Source organism: Pipistrellus kuhlii, unplaced genomic scaffold (assembly GCF_014108245.1).
Source record: "Pipistrellus kuhlii isolate mPipKuh1 unplaced genomic scaffold, mPipKuh1.p scaffold_m20_p_77, whole genome shotgun sequence".
In the NCBI taxonomy this organism is placed as follows: Eukaryota; Metazoa; Chordata; class Mammalia; order Chiroptera; family Vespertilionidae; genus Pipistrellus; species Pipistrellus kuhlii.
In genome coordinates, this window is record NW_023425581.1 from 587,326 (window position 1) to 609,890 (window position 22,565).

A 22,565-nucleotide genomic window follows, 5' to 3' on the forward strand; every position below is an offset into this window, starting at 1 on the left:
ATTCATTTTGTGTGTGCTAAATGTAATTCGCTCCTGTATGCTATTCAGAAGAAACACAAATTCTAAAATTTGTTTAGAAGGCAGGTAAGACATCAGTGCCAGAACCAGTCTTCGTAGCGTCAGATATGGACCCTGAGTTCAGGAGTTAACCACAGCTGCTTCTCCACTTCAGAAGTTCTAAAAGTGGTACCAGGGTGAGCTAAGCTATGTCACAGGCTCCTACTGTGGAACATGGACAAATAAGCAGAGCAGAAATAGGGAAAAAGCAATGGATAAAGGAAACAAAAAATACTTACCAGTGCAAACAAGATTGCGGCATAAGCCATTTCGGAAATCATGAAAGACACGATTTCGATGTTCCTAGGAAGAGAGCAATGCATTGTATTTGACCAAAACTCATGCACACAGCCCCAAATCCCCACTATTTCTCCTGCACAAAATTTGTTCACACAAATGAGAAGTGAACCAATTCAATAAAAACATACCATAAATTGGTTTCCCATGGGCATTAATAAGCAACTAATAATCTCTATATGTTGTATTTAAGTCAAAGGTATTTAGATTTTTTTTGCTGAAGTGGATTTGAAGTAACAATTTTCACCATGTTTTTGTATATATACCCTTTAAAAATGTTTTCCACAGATGATGCCAAGTTTGGCTTGACCAAACTTCTATGGTTTTACCTTTTTAGTAATTATATACAAAAGCTAAAGTAACTACTTTCCAATTAATAAACTAAAATAGAGCATATAAAATGATTCTAGAAGTTATAAATCTAGCATCTGGCAAACTGGCTTATCTTGTGAGCACAAAATTCTTCCATTTTAAAATATTCTCATCAGCTGACTACATTCATTTCCTATGATAATGTCTAACTGCTAGGCGCCTACATAGTGGTATTTGATCCATGACATTACGCTTCTTTGAAAACCAAATATGAGTTAACTAATTTAAGTTCTTAACCTTAACAAGTCTACAGAAACTGCTTTTCATGAAATTTCACTTGATACACACACAAATGTCATTATAGTTTTTAATTTATTCTCTGAATAAAAAATTCAAAAATTTAGAGATTCCATCACTTTCTTAAGGCAAATAGTTAAAAAAAAAATAATACTTGGGTTGAGGTTCATAAATACATTAAAAATGTAAAATCCTCAGCATTAATGGAAATGTTCTATATCTGTACTGTCCAGAACCGTAGGTAATTGTGACATGTAATGAGGCACTTGAATGTGGTCAATAAATCTAAAATTTTTTATTTAATTTTAATTCATTTAAATTGCCACATGTGGCTAGAGGCTATTGTATTAAATACTGCACAACTAGAGATAACCTGGGGAAAGAAAGGAACAAAGTCTGATATTTGTATTACTCTTGACAGTTGACAGATATTTGGGCATTATCTCAATATTCCTTGCAAGATAGGAGTATGCATTACCCTATTTCATAGTTAGAAAACTGGGCCTCCAGGAGGTTAAAATGAAGAGTCCTTCATGCACCAAGGAGTAATTTCTTCTTAAACTCAGGACATTTGGAGGAGCATCAAAACAAAATTCCAAGAAATACTTAAAGTGTTTTAAAAATCTGTGCATGTTCTAGTTTGACACTCACCTGCCTCATTTTAGCATGGATATAGAAGCAGGAATAACCCAGTTGAGAAATCTTCTTGGCTAGCAATTCAACTCGCTGAGAGGAGTTACAGAAAATGATCGACTGATTTATCTGAAGCTGAGCACAGGGGGGCGGGAGGGAGAGACATGAGAACACCGTTATTTACTTTGCACATCTTGAAAATACTGACTGGCAAACAAATGTTAAAACCATGGTCTATGACAGAAAGTTTTATGATACAAAACTGTAAAAATTGTAAATACTATTCATTTCCTTAATATTTGCAGATACTTTATAAGTTTTATTGTAGCACAGTATATTTCATAAGGGCACACAATTGCCAGCAAGAACAAAAAATACAACAGTTGCTGCAAATACTGCATTAGTGAATAAAGAACCATTGCTCCTAGGATAAATACAGTTCCTGTAAACATCTTGTCACAAGGTTTTTTTTTAAACTGGTATTAGAGAGAAACATCAACTGGCTGCCTCCCGCATATGCCCCACAAGAGATGGAACCTGAAACCTGGGTATATGCCCTGACCTGGAATCAAACCTGCCACTCTGGTATATATAATAGCATGACACTCCACTGAGCCATCCTGGCCAGGGCTGGCCCTGAGTTTTTCATCAATGAACCAATAGCCTTGTTTTTGTGTTACTGTTTAAAGACACATTATTTATTCATTGTCAACAGCATCGTAACTCAAGCCTGTGCAAGCAAGGCTTATTTCATACACATTTCCTCTGTGAGGCACTGAGACTTCTGTACTTTGGTGCACGAGACAGCACTTTAACACTATGCTTTTAAACAAAAAAGTCACAAGAATGCAAAAAAGATGTGGCATTAAATAGGCCATGAATATGACCTTAGTTGGGAATATACACAATGACTCAAATTGTTATGCATGTCCACAAATGACCTCAAAAGCATCCAAGTACCGATTGTGATTATAAATTCTGGCAAGTACGAATTTGCAAATACAGTACCTGCAAACGAGGACTGACTGTAATTATTGCAAACACGAGAATCAACTTTAATTAAGGTCAACTATTTTATTTTATTTTATTTTTTTAAAATATATTTTATTGACTTTGTACAGAGAAGAAGGGAGAGAGATAGAGAGTTAGAAACATCGATGAGAGAGAGTCTTCGATCAGCTGCCTCTTGCACACCCCCTCCTGGGGATGTGCCCGCAACCAAGCTTACATGCCCTTGATCGGAATTGAACCCGGGACCCTTCAGTCCCCAAGCCGACGTTCTATCCATTGAGCCAAACCGGTCTCGGCAAGGTCAACTATTTTAAAATTAAATAAAAGTACCTAAGACTTGTCAACTATACCCCAACTTCAGATGAGCTGAAACTCTCTCTCAAGAAAAGCTAAAAACTTAAAAAAACAAAAACCATTTGAAGTTGTGGGGAAACGGATACAATGTGTTTTATTGGGATCAGTAACAGGTAATGTGCAGGAGCCCTGTTCCTTACCCTGGAGAACAGTGTGTTGAGGCAGTGTACTTTTTGGCGCTCAGTTACATATGCGTAGTACTGGGTTACTCCCTTCAAAGTTAATTCCTCCATCAGGTTAATCTCATAGGGTTTCTGCAAATGGGAATTCTGAAAATAAATAAATAGAAGACTTATTCTTAAGTGAAAGCAGAATATTTCTCTTAAACTCAAAAAATATATCTTATACATCTGTCTGAAAAAAAAACCAAACTACTGCTTTAAGGATGCAGATTTCTTAAAAACAAATATACACAATCCTTCATGAAGAAATAAAGTACAATACAATGTGAGGGTTAACAGTTAGATTATGTTGTAATCTATTTATATAGCATCAATGGCTGTGTCAGCCTGACACCAAAAAGCGAATGAAGAATTTAATCAAATTACTATTTAAAAATTCAGTTAATTTATGCACAACAAACCTTATTAGCTGATAAAAAAGCCAAAACTATAGCCTGACAAGAAGATATAATTATGAATAAAGACATATGCATGAGTAACAGGATGGCACTGTTGCCAAGTTCATCTGTTCACACTCACCATGAACTTCTGTACACTAAGAGGAAAAGTAGCGGAATATAATAAAATCTGTCTGTTTTTAGGTAGCGTGAGAATAATATCCTCCATTATTTGCACAAAATCCTGTGACAGCAACTTATCTGCCTGCAGTACAAGAGAAGACAATTTTAAAAACAATCAAGTAATGTCAAGTTCTTTGGTTACCAAGGCATCATACCCCCAAAGCATCCATGGAATGCTCCTGTGGTAAACACGAAGTTCTCTCCACCACCACATAAGCCGACAGCACCAAGGCACATGGCCCGTGACTCGGGGAAAGTGTGAAACCCATCTAAGGGGACATGGTGGCAGATTCCATAACAGAATTTTAATATGATTTCCTTTAAAGACACAGTATGATATACTGGTTAAAAGTATAGGCTGCAGCTGAAACCGGCTTGGCTCAGTGGTAGAGCGTCGGTCTGCGGAATGAAAGGTCCCAGGTTCAATTCCGGTCAAGGGCATGTACATTGGTTGCAGGCACATCCCCGGTAGGGGGTGTGCAAGAGGCAGCTGGTCGATGTTTCTCTCTCATTGACGTTTCTAGCTCTCTATCCCTCTCCCTTCCTCTCTGTAAGAAAAATCAATAAAATATATTAAAACAAATAAATAAATAAAAGTATAGGCTGCAGCCGATACCGGTTTGGCTCAGTGGTAGAGCGTCGGTCTGCGGACTGAAAGGTCCCGGGTTCGATTCCGGTCAAGGGCATGTACGTTGGCTGTGGGCACATCCCCAAGTAGGGGATGTGCAGGAGGCGGCTGGTCAATGTTTCTCTCTCATCGACATTTCTGGCTCTCTATCTCTCTCCCTTCCTCTCTGTAAAAAAATCAATAAAATATATTTAAAAAAAAAAAAGTATAGGCTGCAGAGTCAAATTACTTTGATTGAAATCTTGTTTCCTTCAATTTACTACACTGGGAGGTTGGTTAACCAATCAATTATTCACATTCCACAATTTTAAATTAAGATGTGTATTCACTACAGTACTAACTTCATTGGATACCTATCTTACAAGACTGTTGCAAAATTAAATTAAAAAAACAAACAAACGTGTAAAAGCACATAGCCAACCTGATCTAGCAAGCTAGCTAAAATGCAGACCAAATAGAAAAGTAATTTTATTTCAAAATATTAAGTGATGTACTGTATGTATAAAACACTACTGGGACCCAAGGACACAGAGCTGAGTACCGTATTTTTCGGACCATAAGACGCTCCGGACCATAAGACGCACCAGTTTTTAGAGAAGGGAAATGAAGAAAAAAAGATTCTGAAACAAATAGTGTCCTAAAATATTTTATGTGCATTAAAACCCAACATCATAGTCATAAACACATGTAATCAACCCTGTAAACAGCAGCATTTAGAACCATTTTAGAGCCGGGCAAGTAAAAAAACTTTTTTTAAAAAGTATATGTGTAGGCTATATTTGGACCATAAGACGCAGGGACTTTTCCCCCCCCACTTCTGGGGGGAAAAAAGTGCGTCTTATGGTCCAAAAAATACGGTAAGTTCTTAAAGGCACTTACTACCTAGTGAGATAATACGAGTAACAGACTAAAAAACCAAATATAAAATATTATACGCTAAATGAGGGGTTAGAGATATTATATGCCTTTTAAGATGTATCACTAAATGGAAAGAGACTTAGCATGAACTTGGTTTGAAGTTATTCAACAACTTCTCATCTTGAAAAATAAAAATAAAATCCAAACTATCTGGTATCCCTAAGAAAGGCACAAGGCTGACCTATTCTTATAAATATCATCGATTGCCTTTAAAAGGCAAAACATGTTTTATAAGCAAATTATAAACTGATAAAAGTCGTGTGTTTATTAGAAAATCATAAGGAAAACACAAAGAACCTTTGCTCAGAATAATACAAAATAGCATCTTTCCAAATAAAGAGACATTACCTCATCCAATACTATCATCTGGACATGATCAACTTTTGCTACTCCTTTCTTGATAAGATCCAGGATTCTCCCAGGGGTAGCGATTACCACGTGCACTACACAAGATTAGAAAACATTCTCATTAAGTTTAGCTTGGGCATAAAGGATGTAGTAAAAGCTTGCATACATATATAAACCTTTAAAAATATATATCTAACTAGAGGCCCGATGCATGAAATTCATGCATGGGTAGGGCCAACCTGTGGGAAACCCGGTGGGGTAATCAGGAGGCCCCCTGTGGGCAGCTCCTGTGTTGAGCGTCTGCCCCCTGGTGGTCAGTGCGCATCACAGTGACCAGACATTCTGCCGGTCGGTTGATTTGCATTGTTGGTAGAGGTAGAAATTTAGTAGTCCCTCCTTATCCAGTTTCACTTTCCATAGTCAAGTGCAGTCTGGAAACATTAAATAAAAAATTCCAGAAATAAACAATTCATAGGCTTTACATTTTGAGCCATTTTGAAAAATGTGATGAAAACTTGCTCCTTTCCACTCAGTCCTGCCCAGGATGCAAAGCATCCTTTTGTCTAGTATTCTGCTAACCACCTGTCAAGTCACTTAGGAGTCATCTAGGTTGTCAGATGGTTGTACCTCAGTGCTTGTGTTCAAGAAATATTTATTTAATTAAATGGCCTCAAGTGCCAAAGAGAAGTTGGAACATGCATCCTTTAAGTGAAAATGTGAATGTTCTCTACATAAGGAAAAAAATGTATGCCGAGTTTGTTAAGGTGTATGATAAGAATCAATCTTCTACCCATGAAATTGTGAAAAGAAATTTGTGCTAGTTTTGCTGTCATACCTCAAACTGGGAAACTTATGATGATCACTGTAAATATAAGTGCTTAGTTAAGATGGAAAATGTATTAAATTTATGAGTGGTAGATGTGAACTAAAAAAGGCCAAATTCACCTAACTTTTATTACAGTACTAGAGGCCCCACGCACAAAAATTCGTGCTGGGGAGGGTGGGTGGGTGGATGAGGGTGTCTCTCTCAACCTAGCCTGCCCCCCTCACTCCAGGAGCCCCCGGTCACTGTCCCCATCACCCCACTAATGCTTCCGGCTCTCAGCCCTAGCTTCTTAGCGCTGGCCCCACTCCCTGCCCTCTGGTGGGCGGGGCGATCTGGGGCCGGGCTGGCTGGGGGAAGGGGCTGTGAGAGGCCGAGGCTGAGCAGCTTGCACTCGGTCCAGCCTCTGCAGAGGCGTGGCACTTGAACTGGCCCGCGCTACTGCCTCTGTGGCTGCCTGTGCGGAAGGGGCAGCCCTGGGACCGGGCAGCCGCAGCGTGTCCCATGCCACCTTTGCCTTCTCACCGCCCATTCAAAAGGGGCTGCGGTGCCAGACTGGCCCGCCCCTCCCACGCAACCTAGGTCCTCACAGCCGCTATAGCTTTGTCCGGATGGACCTCCGTTCTAATTATCATACTGCCCTTTTATTAGTATAGGCATTGCTGTAATTGTTCCATTTTATTATGCTACTGTTAATACCTTACCTAATTTATAATGTGTATGTATGTGTGCGCACAAGCATGTGTGTAGGATGTGGCACTCCCCTAAGTTTCAGGCACCCACTGGGGGAGGGGAGGTCTGAGAACATATCCCATGCAGGTAAGGGGGGACTACTATAGTACAAAGAGACAAAATTTGTATTTTAGGATAGGGGTTTCTACTTCATCTTAGGTTGACTAAGATATACTTATTTGTTTCACCTCTACATGGGATGGGCTCAAGGTTCCCAAATCCCTTGCTCCAAATAAGGGGCCTATTTCCTTCTTAGGACAATCCCTAGTGAATAACAAAAGGCATATCAGGCTTCTAATATAGTGGACTTTTTCAACTAGAGTTATAAGGATCAAATGAGATAATCATTTAAAATAACTGTGCAGTATGAAGACTACAATAACTGATCTAATGACAACCATATGAAAATCTAATATTCTAGCCAAAGCTGGTTTGGCTCAGTCTGCGGACTGGAGGGTCCCAGGCTTGATTCCAGTCAAGGGCATGTACATTGGTTGTGGTCACATCCGCGTTGGGGGATGTACAGGAGACAGATGGTCCATGTTTCTCTCTCATTGATGTTTCTAACTCTCTATCCCTCTCCCTTCCTCTCTGTGGAAAATCAATAAAATATACTTAAAAAAAAAAAAAAAAAGAAAATCTAATAATCTATGCATAACTTTATACATAAGATTTCATTGTTTTATCTTTCCCCCCACACAGTAATGTATCATGGAGAACCCTTCATAAAAATTAATACAGATGAGCTTCATGCTTTATGGCTGTGTGGAATTCCATTCAGACTATCCTCTAATGTTCAGGTTTTTCCAATTTTTCAGTTCTACCAAACCACAACAACCTCGCATTTGGCCAATTCTTTCTTTAGGAAAGATACTTGAAAATATACATTTATAATTTTGAAACATGCCAACTTGCCCACCATAGAGACTGTATCAATTTATATGCCTATATTATAAGGTAGCCTATTTTGCCACAAACTCATGTTATTGGTTATTAATTTTTTTTGGTCTTGCCAATCAGAAAGGCACAATATCAATTTGCTGTTCTTATTTACATTTTTCAATTCTATTACTATCTCTTTGATTTTTCAGACACAGAAGGGGGTGAGGGAGAGAGAGAAGAAGAGATAGATAGACAGATAGATAGATAGATAGATAGATAGATAAACAAATATTCAGGGTTCAAACCCACAACCTAGGTATGTGCCCTGACCGGGATTCAAGCCTGCAATCCTTTGGTGCAGGATAAAACACTCCAACCAACTGAACCACCTGGCCAGGACCCTTATTAATTAAGAACAATTTTCATAAGCTATTGAAAGGAAGCACCATGTATGCAGTTAACTCAGAGAGTGAGGTGACCTGGGTCAGTGATTTCCTACCTGTGTCATCGAGCCTCATTATGTCATCACGTAAATTGGTTCCTCCTGTGGTTGCCATCACTTTGGCCCCTCCCATGTGTTTGCTGACCTGGATGCAGATTTGACTGACCTGTAGAGCAAGTTCTCTTGTAGGAACAATCACCATTGCTGAAAAATAGCAAGCACAGAGAAAATAGGAAAAATAACATAGATTTTAAGAGTTTAAGAAGCTACAGAAATACTGCTCCTTGCAATCTAGATCCTCAGTATATTAAAAAGTTAAATCATAATAGGCCTAACCAATTCCAAAACGTCAAATGAACAAATCTTAAATAAATAAATAAATAAAATAAAACCACACACACACACACACACAAACCCCCGCTTAGTAATCCAACTATAAACTTTTCCTAAACAATGTTGCTAGAAGTCTTGTTCTGTTCTCAATTACAAACCTTTAAAGGGTTCCCTATAAGTTGGCAGCTGCTTAAAGATTATTAATTTAATATTTCAGTAAGAGACTCACTAGTCTACACCCCCAAATAGGGAACTCTTGCCCCAGGTATGAAAGTAGGTAAATGAAAGATGGCAGAAATGATATTTATAGGTCACAACAGCTGGGGAGAAAAAACTGCTTTAGAAGTAAAAACTTAACTCTCTTAGCTTACTTTGGGTACAAGCATGAAAATATTTCTTTCCTACTGCCTCAGCTCTTAAAATTCCAAAAACATGTGGCTTTAAAGAGAAAAAATTCGCCATAACTGGTTTGGCTCAGCGGATAGAGCGTCAGCCTGCGGACTGAAAGGTCCCAGGTTCGGTTCCAGTCAAGGGCATGTACCCTGGTTGCAGGCACATCCCCAGCAGAGGTGTGCAGGAGGCAGCTGGTCGATGTTTCTCTCTCATCAATGTTTTTAACGCTCTATCCCTCTCCCTTCCTCTCTGTAAAAAAATTATATATATAAAAGAGAAAAGATTCATGTTTCTATAGGAAACTTGCAGACACACAGCTGCCACAGAAACAATTCAGTTCCACAGTTTTTTTCTATTTTGTTTATCTTTGTTCATTAGACTCCAACATATAAGAGAAATCACAGTTCCATAGTTTTTAAGTAATAATATCCAACAATTTAACTTCTCATGATCTTAGTGCTCCTATCTATAAGGCAATAGCTTACTTTGCCTGTATCACTGAAATATTATCAAAACTGCATAATATAAAACTTTTTTTTGAAAACTACAAATCTCTTTAAAGAGTTGTGGGGGAAAAAAGGATAAATACTAATTCCAGACTAGTTCTAGCTTAAAAAAATTATCTTCTACATAGCTCCAAGGTCTAAATTGTTATTTTCAGTTTAAACAAACAACTAACCTTGTATATTGTCCTTCTTCAGGTCTAGCCGTTCAAGTAAGGGAATGAGGTAGGCACCACTCTTGCCCGTTCCATTTTTTGCTCTAGCTAAAATATCCCTACCAGATAAAGCGATGGGAATGCTCTCCTCCTAAAAGAGACAAGACAATACAAATTACTTGTGAATAAAAATAGCACAGTCTGGCCGGTATGGCTCAGTGTTTTGAGCGTCAACCTATGAACCAGGTGGTCCCATGTTCGATTCCCAGTCAGGACTCATGCCGGGTTGCAGGCTCATTCCCCAATGGGGGGCATGCAGGAGGCAGCCAGTCAATGATTCTCTCATCACTGATGTTTCTATCTCTCTTTCACTCTCCCTTCCTCTCTGAAATCAATAAAAATATATATATATTAAAAACAAACAAACAAACAAACAAAAAAACCCAGGACATAAGCAAAATTTTAAAATATATATATTTTATTGGTTTTTTTTTACAGAGAGGGAGGGAGAGGGAGAGTTAGAAACATCGATGAGAGAGAAACATCGATCAGCTGCCTCCTGCACACCCCCTACTGGGGATGTGCCCGCAACCAAGGTACATGCCCTTGACCGGAATCAAACCTGGGACCTTTCAATCCGCAGGCCGACACTCTATCCACTGAGCCAAACCGGTTTTGGCTTAAACATTTTAAAAATATATTTTTATTGTAGAAATATCTAAGTCATAAGCATAATTCTATTTCCCACCATGACATTCATTCTACCCAGAACCCAATCACGGGTCAGATGGGTTCCGTATGGTCAAAATAACTAGCACAGATGCCAGAACTGAGAAAACGGTCCGTGACAATTCTGTTATCTTGTTCCTATAACCAACAGTAAATAGTCTGCTCATTGTGGTAAAGCAGGCCAAGGAAGAAAATGCCTGGAGATCAAACCTGCAACCTTGGCCTATCAGGACAACACTTTAACCCACTGAGCAACCCAGCCATGGCCTCTACTATGGTGTTTAAACAGGCCACCTGCACACCATAGCAAAAAAAAAAAAAAAGGGGGGGGGAGGGAGGGGGAGATGGGGCTAAATGGTCTCCAAGGGGTTTCCAATGGTTTTCTGAGCCAGGTCCTTTAAAACTATGAAAATTTTCAATGAAGGCATGCAGGTAGAATTAATTTGGGGGTACCCTAATACAATATGTCTTTGGTTTAGATGGAGGCTACTAACTTCTAAATTCCTCTACTTTCTTTGATGGGGCTCACGCTCTACGGAAACTGTTGAAGGGTAAGACTTTGTCACAAAGTCAGTAAGCTGGTCTGTAAGTTAGGATGTACTGATACTGTGCCTGAATGCTGGCCATATGATTAGTTTGCTAATTCAGCACATCCACAGTCTCTTACTACTGTTTCCTAGGAAGACCAGGTAATACGAAGCAAGAAAACAGATTCAGACAGCTCTGAAACCAAGAGGGAATAATGTGAAGCTGCCAAGAAAGGAGAAAAGCAAGCCTAAAATTCTTAAAACACTGTGTGCTAGGCACTCTGCAAGGTAGATATCTTGTGATATCTACGTCCTTTCAAGCTTGGTACTTTTTGTTTTACAATTTATAAGATGGATCCTCAGAGATTAATTTTTTGCCCAAGGTCATGAAGCAAGAAATGCCAGAACCAGGACTTAAACTTAGGTCTGCAAATAACAACATGTAAGTGAGGATGTGGAAAAATCAAAACCCTCATACAGTTACTGGGAATTTATAGCCACTTTGGAAGTCTGGCAACTCCTCAAAAGGTTAAAGAGCATTAGCATATGAACCCACAATTCCACTCCCAGATATATAACCCCAGAGTGAAAACTTCTCCACACAAAACTTGTACATTAATGTTCACAGCAGCATCTATATAACAAAAGCCCAGAGGCTGTTATGGCAGAACGACCGGTCGCATGATACACCAGGCACAGGGGCCACCAGGGCCACTGCCGAGCCCAAGGGCCCCAGGGTCAGTTGTGCCACCGCCGCTGCCAAGGCCCCGGTTAAGAACGCGAAGGTGGCCAATACCGGTTTGGCTCAGTGGTAGAGCGTCGGTCTGCGGACTGAAAGGTCCCAGGTTCAATTCCGGTCAAGGGTATGTATGTTGGCTGTGGGCACATTCCCAGTAGGGGATGTGCAGGAGGCAGCTGGTCGATGTTTCTCTCTCATCGACGTTTCTGGCTCTCTCTCTCTTTCCCTTCCTCTCTGTAAAAATAAATAAAAACAAAAACAAAAACGCGAAGGTGGCCAGTGTGAGCATGCAGCTTGAGATGAGGCTCGGTGGGACAAATTAAATCAGCTGGGCACTGAGATGGCCGTCACCAAGGCTGGCAGGTCAGGGCACCCCTCTCCCTGCTACAACCCTCCCCATGTGGCACCTGTCTCCGGCAGCGGGCTTTGGCCCAATCCACGTGAGCGAGAGTGAGAAGCGGGATGGGGGCACGGCCTGGCCACCTGTGGGTCCCTCTCCGCACGCCAGCTCCTTTGCTCTCCGAGTCCCGGCTCTAGTGAAAGGCGCCTGGTGCTCCGGGCCGGAAGTACTGCTCAGGAGGCCAGAGAAACCTGTGAACCTGCCACCTGACCAGCAGCCCAGGACCCGGCACCATCAGAAATGGACCGGCTCAGAGCACACTGAGCTGGGGGGAAGGCAGCCCCCTGGGAGGGGCCTTCCCACCAACAGCTCCTGGTGGATCCACTTCCAAGGAAACTGGGTCTTTGGTTCCTTAGCTCAGTCTATCCCGGCTAAAGAGGAGCGCTGGGCACATTTTAGGGGAGAATTAAGACTAAAGCAGTGTGCTCTGTTCCGTGGAGATTGCTACCCCGTTGTCTTAGGCCTAAATTCCGGGCGATTGTGGGGCCTGTGCCTTCCAATTGGCCTGTATTTGTTGAAGGGCCCAAAGAGAAGAAGGGGAACAAGTTTTCAATGCAATGGATTTGACCAAGACAAAGGAGAGTGGCGGGCTGAGTCTAATATACACAGAGCCCCAGCTCTGAGTCCCTGAGGCCAAAGGGAGCTCAGGGCCTGTTTGCAGAGCTTTCCTCCCAGGGAAACTCGGGGCCCACGCTCAGCTCCAGTTCAATGGGTCTTCTCCAGCCCCTCCCTCTCCCCTGATTGGGGGTGGGGCTGGCGGCCCCTACCCCCAGTGGCCTGGCAAGAACGGACCCCACTCTGCATGAATCCGTGCACCAGGCCTCTAGTTATTTATAATAGCTAACAGTGCCATACCATGGAACATTACTCAACAGAAAGGAATGAAGTTTTGATATATGTTACAACATGGATGACTCCCTAAGGAAATATAAGAGGAGATCATATATTGTATAATTCTAGTTATAGAAAATGGATAGAATAGTTAAGTCTATAGAGACAGAAAATAGAGTAGGGGCTGCTTATGGCTAGGGGAAAATGAGAGACTGCTAAAGGAGTTTCCGTTTAGGGTGATGAAAACGTTCTAAAAGTGATTGTAGTATTGATTGCATAACTGTGACTATACTAAAAACCATTGTATAGTTTAAATGTGTGAATTGTAAGCTATTCGAGTTATATCTGAATTTAGCCCAACAATCCCACAACCTTAGTCTGATGGCAGAATCATGCCACCTTAGCTCTCCAAGTCCGTGATCTAGGGTCTAGGGACTGATCCAATCTCTCTCTCTATAAAAGCCCAAGCGACTGTTATGACCGAATGACCTGTCGACCAGTCACTATGACACATATTGATCACGAGGAGGCAGACACAACGCAGGAGCTGTGGTCAGTGCGCTCCCGCAGCCAAAAGCCCTTGCCCCAGCCATGGGCCCCTGCACTGGGCCTCGAGTATATATACATGATGTATTTTTGTTACATTGGTATCCATTTCCCTTTCTTAGTAGAACCCTAGCTTCCTTCTGAGGTAGTCCATCTTCCCCACCGCCAATGTATCAATAGTCTAGCCAACTTCCTCAGCCACATGATAGATTCTGGCATTGCTGTGTTTTCCACAAATTCTCAGGTAAAATAACAGTGAAGAAAAAGGCAATGTGGACGGTAGTCTCAGGTATCTAACACTTTGGCTAAGTGGCTGGAGAATTAATGCCTATATACTTTACAACACTGAGAGTGCAAATAACTAAGTCATTTTAAAATTTAATACAAAGGTGGAAAATAGAAGCCAGCAAGGATTTGCTAAATGAATCAATAAATAAAAAAACTATTATATGGAACAATAACCCATGACATTTCTTACACATTAATCATGTACTAGGCACTGTATTTGTTGTTTTATTAAGCTATTATATGTGTACATATCTTTCCATGCCCCCCGCCCCCCAGCACTGTATTAAGCATACTAACATTCATCCCCTCACTGAACCTTCACAATAGCCCTATGGTATATGCTATATCAACTTTACAGGCCAGCAAACTAGGGCTTAAGAAGATAACTCAATCAACTAAGAAAGCAATGGAGTTGCGATTCAACCTGGGCAGCCTACTTGCAAATTCTATAGTGCTCTTAGGCAGTTCTCTAAGCAGGGTAGATCAAGTTCACCTGCCGACATGTTAATCATAATTTCAAAGCTTTCTAAATGCAACTGGCTTTTTGAACGCAGTTTCCTGCATGTACCTTGCTAAGTACCAGAAATCCAAAGTGGAAGGACAGACCCCACAGGAGAGCTCTTAGAACTTTTATCCTTACAGATAAAACACACTAACATGAACTACATTATAGAAAAGTAGTCTACATATTTTTAATTTCCACATTCACATTGCCTATCTCATTGCCAAACTGCAGCTCGCGAGCCACACGCGGCTCTTTGGCCCCGTGAGTGTGGCTCTTCCACAAAATACCACGGCCTGGGCGAGTTTATTTTGAAGAAGTGGTGTTAAAAGAAGTTTAAGTTTAAAAAATTTGGCTCTCAAAAGAAATTTTAATCGTTGTACTGTTGATATTTGGCTCTGTTGACTAATGAGTTTGCTGACCACTGGCCTATCAGATTATGTATAACATTATCTTGACACTTTCTCTAGCCATAATAAACTTCTTTCATTTTGTCCACAAAGGCATACTGTCACCCGTAGGCAATCACTAGCTTAGTGTTCTGTGCTTAGAACATGGATCAATTCTTCTTCCAGGCTGTCTCATCTTCCTCAAATGGCTACATATTTATGCAATTTTGAGTAGAAAATAGTATTACACTAAATTATCTGTACAATTAGCTTCACAGACTGTGAAGGCAGGAACCCTCTCTGCCTTGTTCAACATAACATCCTGTATCTAACACTTTCTAGGCCACTCAATGTTTGCTTAATGAAAAAGTGGGTACAACAGTTTTAAGTTACATAAAGACAACAGTCATGTTTATCAAATCTGCATATGCACACTGCATGTTTGTCTACATATATGCATGTACATGTATGCACACATACTGTATATTCCCTAGCTATTTCTACTGAAAGGGCCAAGGAACAAAAAGTGCACCTAGTGTTCAGATGTTGACCTCTAACCCTATTCCCCACTAATTGGGACTGGGGTTCCTTGGAGAAATGCTGATTCCAAGGCTGGACAGGGTAGGTACAGATAAGCTTCATGCTATGCCAAAAACGAAGTACTCAAGAAAAATGGAGCTGGGACCGGTTTGGCTCAGTGGATAGAGCGTCGGCCTGCGGACTGAAAGGTCCCGGGTTCGATTCCGGGCAAGGGCATGTGCCTTGGTTGCGGGCACATCCCCGGTGGGGGGTGTGCAGGAGGCAGCTGATCGATGATTCTCTCTCATCGATGTTTCTGGCTCTCTATCTCTCTCTTCCTCTCTGTGAAAAATCAATAAAATATATATTTTTTTAAAAATGGAGGGAGGAAAGGGTGAAGAGGTGGAGCACAGAGGATTTTTTAGGGCAGCGAAACAACTCCGTATGATACCATATGGTGGATATGTCATTATACATTTGTTCAAACTCATAGAATGCACCCCACCAAGAGTGAACCCTAAGGTAAACTATGGACTTTGGACTATACATGTCAATGTAAGTCATCAGTTGTAACAAATGTATCACAATGTATAACTCTTACAGAGAATACTTGAGCTATGCATAAGTGGGGTTGGGGCATATGGGGAATCTCTCTTTCAGTTCAACTGCTGTGAGCTTAAAACTGCTCTAAAAATAGTCTACGATAGGAGTGGGGATGGGCTAGAGGAGGTAGATGGGGGGAAAAGGGGGTATATGTAATCCTTTCATACTAAAAACTAAAAAAAAAAAAAAAAAAAAAAAAGAAACCTGATAATTAATTAAAAAAATAAAAATGGTCTATCTGAAAAAGAAAAGGGGGTACATAACAAAACAATCACAAAGGAGCTCAAATCTGGGAATTTGAGCACAAAAATATCATTGGAAAAAGAATTCATCACACACACACACACACACACACACACACAGAAAAAACAAGGGTAAAGATAGGGAAGGTTCTTTAAAAAGCCAACAGAGTCCTAGAGTTGGAAACTCAGCATAATTCAACACAGACAGGATCACCAATGGATGCTAAAACTAGGAGAAACTTCGATAAAGAGTAGGATCTCTGCATGGTCTTAAAGTGATCTCTACAGACTGCTTATAAATTTCAAAGAAGGAAAAAAGCTGCAATTATACAGTAGAAAAATTAGAGGCCACTTTGGCAGGGTAATCAAAATTAAAATCACCAATGAGAAACACACTGTATACCCTCCAAATGTGATACATTGAGAAGGCCATAGCATGATTTCTACAGTATTTTGGCTAAAAATGTATTAACTTTAATCACATAGAAACATGAGACAAACCCAGAATGAGGAGTGTCCTATTTTAAAAACGGGGCTATATTTTTAACCCTTTGCACTCCGCTGTCCCCTCTCAGGGGACATCTGAATTCTAGCATATCACTCGGATGTCCCCTCTCAGGTGACATTGCAGTTTATTAGTGATTACGGGTAATTGAGTTAATTCAACGCACATTTCCGCCGTTAGCGTCGAGTAGCTGGTAGCCAATGTCCAGAATGGTTCGGAGTGCAAAGGGTTAATGTATCAGTATCATAAAAGACTAAAACAGACCAGGAAAATGCTGAAAGGAGGTTAAAGAGACATAACTATATGCAATACCCAATCCTAGGATAGATTCTATACCAAGGAGAAAAAAATGCTAAAAAGGCATTTTTTAGGTCAATTAAAAATTATAATACAAATGATAAGATAGAAATATTGTATTAATAAAGAACATTTTTTTCTAAAGGGGGACTTAAAAGAGACACAGAAAAAAAAAAAGTATTAACATTGATTTGACCACAGGTTATATAACAGAGTATCTCTTTCTTAGGAAACACTGAAATATTTAGAGATGATGGCCATAATTTTATAACTTAACCTTAAGAGGTTTGGGGAAGAGAGAAAGAGTGCATATATGTGTGGGTGTGGTATGCACAAGAGAAATATTGATTCATTTTATCATTCCCATAGATAAGTACATAATTATTCACTCATAACATTACACATGTGATAAAAAGTGGAAACATACCTGAATAGGAGATGGCTTTTCCCAGCCCATTTCAAAAATTCCCATCAGTAACTCCCGCTTTAAACAGTAATCTTCAAACTCATTTCCTTTTGTGGAGGTTACATCCTAGTCAACCAAGCAAAACAATAATAAAAGAATAAAGTACAACTGTGTTCTTTTGTTAGCTAGCATGCTTAAGCAAATTTGTCTGAGAAACTACTTCTTTATCTACCCCTTTTAAGATGTAAATATATGCAGATTAGCTGTCCTGATCTGTATTTCCAGGCCATTTAAAAACTGTGTTTGGAGAAAAGGCCACTCTGTGATCATATTCTTCTAAGGAACAGGTGGAACACTGTAAGAATCATGCTGTGAAATTAAAACCCCAGATATGAAATCAAACCCTCACTGCCTACAAACCCTCACTGCCTAGTCAAAATCAGGGCTTCTCAAGCTCAGCAATATGGACATTTGGGCCAGAAAATTCTCTGCTGTAAGGGGCTGTCTTGTAGCCTTTCCCTAACTGTGATAACCAGAAATATTTGTAGCTGTTGCTAAATATCTCTTGGTTAAAAATGCTGGGCTAAGAGAACTAGCCCTTTTCAACTTGCAGGGGAGCGGGCCTAAGCCATCAGTCGGCATCCTTAGCACTGCCGTTGAGGCGGGGAAGGCTCCCACCACCACTGCTGCGCTCGCCAGCTGTGTGTCTGGCTTCTGGCTGAGCAGCTCGCCTCTTGTGGGAGTGCACTAACCACCAGGAGACATATTCTACATTGTCTGCCCCCTGGTGGTCAGTGTACATCATAGTGACCAGTCACTCCTCCCTCAGGCCGAAACTGGTTCTCCGACATCCCTGAGGGTCTCAGATTGTGAGAGGGTGCAGGCCAAGCCGAAGGACCCCACTGGTGCACAATCAGAACTGGGAAGGGATATGGGAGGGCTCCAGGGTGTGTCCAGCCCATCTCACTCAGTCCCGATTGGCCAGATCCCAGCAGCAAGCTAACCTACCGGTTAGAGCATATGCTCCCTGGTGGTCAGTGCAGGTCATAGCAAGCAGTTGAATGGCCTTAGTATATCATTAGCATATTACGCTTTGACTGAACAGCCAACTGGACAACTGGATACTTAGCACATTAGTCTTTTATTATGTAGGATTAATTAGAGGCCCAGTGCACGAATTCATGCATGAACTGGGTCCAGCCCAATCGAGCCAGGGGGCAGGGATGTGGGAGGTCCGCCTGCTGGCCCGTCCCCTGGTCAAATTGCCAGTCAAGGGGACAATTTGCATATTAGCCTTTTATTATATAGGATTACTTCACTTTTAGAGTTTCCACACCATCTTAAGTTAAATTTTACAATCACTTACCGAAGTTTTGATTCTTAGATCCTTTGGAGGGAGTTTTAAAGTCTTTTTCCAGTCATCACCAGGTCTAGAGAGAATGTAGTAAAACTGAAGTATGAGAATTCATAGCATCATATTCTAATACAAAGATAATTCATCTCAATTACAATCCTATTAATAAAAGCCTATGCGGTCGACACCGAGCATCACCAGGAGGCTGCGTGTGCAGTGGGTGCACACGGGTAGATAGGAGCTTGACGCTGTGTGGGTGGCGTGGAGGCGGTTCTTGTGGCTCCACGAGGCACGTCCCGAGGTTCCGGCTTACCTTTTTGGGGCAACTGATTGCAGGGCTCCTGCACTGTGACAGGACACAGGCCAAGCTAGGCTTCCCCCTTTCCAGTGCACCATTTTCATGCACTGGGCCTCTAATTAAGTTATAAAAAGCAGAATAAGTTTAATATATTGCCATTTACTTAGGAACATAGTTAACAGCCCTGGCCTGTGTGGCTCTCACACACCAAAAGGTTCACCTGGTTGATTACCCATGGGAAGCAACAGATCAATGTCTCTCTTGTATCAATATTTCTTTCCTATCCTCCTCTCTAGAATCAATCTAAAAAAATCTAATATGTAAAGAATATGGTTAACAGAGATAAACATATTATGTATGTGTTTTAATTTAAGCTAGTTACCAATATTAAAAATTAGAAGATTTTGTGTAAATGTCCAGATTCTGGCTTTTCCTGTAAAACTGGAAGCTTTAGCAACATTGTTTCCAAACTTCTGCATGGCAATAGTTTGACAGAGCATAGTAACTGAGTTTAAAATCAAGCAGCTAACCCTTTAGAGGGCAAGTATCCTCTCATCTGGAACAGCCATCTGAGTTGGTAACTTCTGGATACTAGTTAAAACCAAGGACTCCAGCAGTGGCTCAGTGGTTGAGCATCCACCTATGAACCAGGAAGTCACGGTTTGATAACCAGTCAGGGAACATGCCTCGATGTGGGCTCAATTCCTAGCATATGGCGTGCAGGAGGCAGCCGATCAACGATTCTCTCTCATCATTGATATTTCTACCTCTCTCTTGAATTAAAACAAAACAAAACAAAACAAAACAAAACACCAGACTCCAGTTTCACCCCTGACTCTATCATTTATTTTTTGACCATGCAGCAGGTACTTTTCCAAGTTTCCATTCTCATATATACAACGAGTTAAGAATTATATCAGATAATTTACAGAAGGCAATTAGCACAGAGTTGGGTGTGGTCCCCAATGGGGGCAGCCTGTGGGGAGGGGCGGGGGAGAGGCAGAGACTGGACGGCCAATTGGTGATTCTTATCATTGATGTTTCTCTGTCTCTCTCCCTCTCCCTTCCTCTCTGAAATCAATAAAAATATTAAAAAGAAAAGAAAAACAAAAAAAACCAACTCCTTTAAAAAATGAACTCCATATGATCTGTTAATGAACATCTCTCTCAATCTTTGTTACCAGGTATGCTGTAAACCAGCGGCTGCCAACCTTTCAACCTGGCGAGCCACCGGCTGGCGACTGCTGCTCCAAAGGTTTCCTTAAACCAGTGGTCGCCAACCTTTCGGACCTCACAGACCACTGGTTGGCAACCACTACTTTAAACTATGAATACAGTTAAAAAACAAGAAAAATACAATTTTTAAAATCTCTTTTAGGCCAGACAAAAACCTCTACTATAAACCCAAAGCATCTAATAGGGGGGAAAAAATTGGCAATAAGGCAAACATGCTTTTCAACAGTGTTGCCTTTAAAATAAATAAGTTTTGCCCTGGATGGTTTGGCTCAGTGGCTAGAGCATCGGACTGCAGACTGAAGGGTCCTAGGTTCGATTCCGGTCAAGGGCACAGGCCTGGGTTGCAGGCTCGATCCTCAGTAAGGGGTGTGCAGGAGGCAGCTGATCAACGATTCTCTCTCATCATTGATGTTTGTATCTCTCCATCTCCCTTCCTCTCTAAAATCAATAAAAATAAGAAAATATATTTTAAAAAATAAGTTTTTTGCCCTGGCTGGTATTGTTCAGTGGTCAGTGCTTCACCCTGGGGAACCAAAGTGTCTCTGGTTTGATTCCCGGTCCAGGGCACATACTGATTTAGAAGTTCGCTCCCCATCTCTGGTGGGGGTGTGTACTGGAGGCAACCAATCAATTGATGTTTCTCTCTCTTCCCCCCCCCCCTCCCTCCTTTCCACTCTCTAATAGCAATATGGGGGTGGGGGGCAGAGAAGATATATAATATGTTTACATTGATTTCATTATAGCCACTCATAATCAGAGCTTCCAAAGCATTGGAAGTCTTGATTTAGAAAGATGAACACTTATTTTACTTAAAGCTAGGTTCTATATAATCAAAGACACTCTAAGAAAGGTACCTATTTGCTTCCACTTCCAAGGGTATTAAAGCCTTCTACCTCAACCTATAGCACAGCCAAGTTTCTAAGCACAAAAATATCAGCTGAACATCCTACTAGGCCACATGTCAAATTCAACAATGAATAAAAGTACAGAGGATACAATGCAAAATCTGTCCACAAGGAATTTAGAAACCAAACTACTAAAACAAGAAAGTAAGTGATAGCAGTAGTATTGAAGAGTCCTGTAATCCCCAGAAAACGGAAGTAAAGCCCACTGGTGTCTCAAATTAGAATAACATAGATTTATGTTCCTATTTTTAAGGAATAAAAATAGCCTAAATTTTGCTAGCCTATTCATAGTCTATCAAGACAAACTACAATTCAGAAAATATTCTAATTAAAGCATTCACCTTAAAAATAATAGAATATGCATTAATGATCTCCCAGTGACCATTTATAAGATATCCTGTTGTCTTATTATAAAAGCCATTTTTCTTTAGGAAGTGCTTCCGAAGCAGGAAAGTATCCAGATTGTTAACACAAAACATTTTAGTTCAGTGATCCTTTTCATCATCTTAGAAAATTTCTAGATGTTAAATCAATTACATGGCTAGATTCTTAACAAAGCCAAACCTCAAATGGGTCAAGTTTAAATGTTAATTTTCTATTAACAGAATCTTTAGAGCGATATTTACCATTCAAATAATGTATAGTGAACATTTAAAAAATGGCAGCCTACAATCTTCCAGATTTGAAAAAAAAATTCTGTAATCAGATGAGGCTCTTTTTAGTCAACTAGAGCAGTGGTCGGCAAACTCATTAGTCAGCAGAGCCAAATATCAACAGTACGATTGAAATTTCTTTTGAGAGCCAAAATTTTTAAACTTAAACTTCTTCTAATGCCACTTCTTAGAAATAAACTCGTCCAGGCCGTGGCATTTTGTGGAAAAGCCACACTCAAGGGGCCAAAGAGCCGCATGTGGCTTGAGAGCCGCAGTTTGCAGACCAAGAAACTAGGGGAATTGGGGCTATTCAAAGATGTGTTTCCCAGAGTTCAAAATCCTGAGATCCTATATTTTACGGTATGTTATTCTGTATGTGTGTGTAATAGGAGGAAGCTTATAAACCAAAAAATTTTAAGCTAAGTTGCAAAAACTGAAAAAAAAAAAAAAAGCTATGGATAAATTTTGAGTACATTTGGAGGTAAGAAGGCTGGGCAAGTCCTTACATTTGAAACTTGAAATTGACTTTAAATGTCATTTAAACTAGGACATGGTGCCGTTATACTAGGGAAAAATCATATTGACAAAAACAAGATGAATCTGAGCTAATTATGAAAGCCAGCGATGTTTAAAATATAACCTATACAAAATTAATATATATCTGTACCTATATTCATTACTTAATAAACCTGAATTATGACAGAAATACATTATTCTACTGCAAATACCTAATGGC

General features: G+C 40.5%; 1 protein-coding gene across 4 annotated transcripts in view; it reads right to left on the reverse strand.

The window, feature by feature from the left end:
• DDX6 (DEAD-box helicase 6) overlaps window positions 1-22,565 on the reverse strand; it is a 36,830-nt gene that overhangs the window by 11,195 nt on the left and 3,070 nt on the right. For 2 of the 4 annotated variants that reach the window (XM_036423100.2, XM_036423101.2), the window contains 9 exons: window positions 18,750-18,813; window positions 17,405-17,509; window positions 9,882-10,011; window positions 8,534-8,680; window positions 5,598-5,692; window positions 3,663-3,785; window positions 3,102-3,230; window positions 1,615-1,731; window positions 297-360 (listed from right to left, as the gene is read on the reverse strand). In XM_036423100.2, the coding sequence (XP_036278993.1) occupies window positions 297-360; window positions 1,615-1,731; window positions 3,102-3,230; window positions 3,663-3,785; window positions 5,598-5,692; window positions 8,534-8,680; window positions 9,882-10,011; window positions 17,405-17,509; window positions 18,750-18,813 (974 nt within the window). The remainder of the gene's footprint in view (window positions 1-296; window positions 361-1,614; window positions 1,732-3,101; window positions 3,231-3,662; window positions 3,786-5,597; window positions 5,693-8,533; window positions 8,681-9,881; window positions 10,012-17,404; window positions 17,510-18,749; window positions 18,814-22,565) is intronic. The other 2 variants (XM_045576214.1, XM_045576213.1) reach the window with 2 other exon arrangements.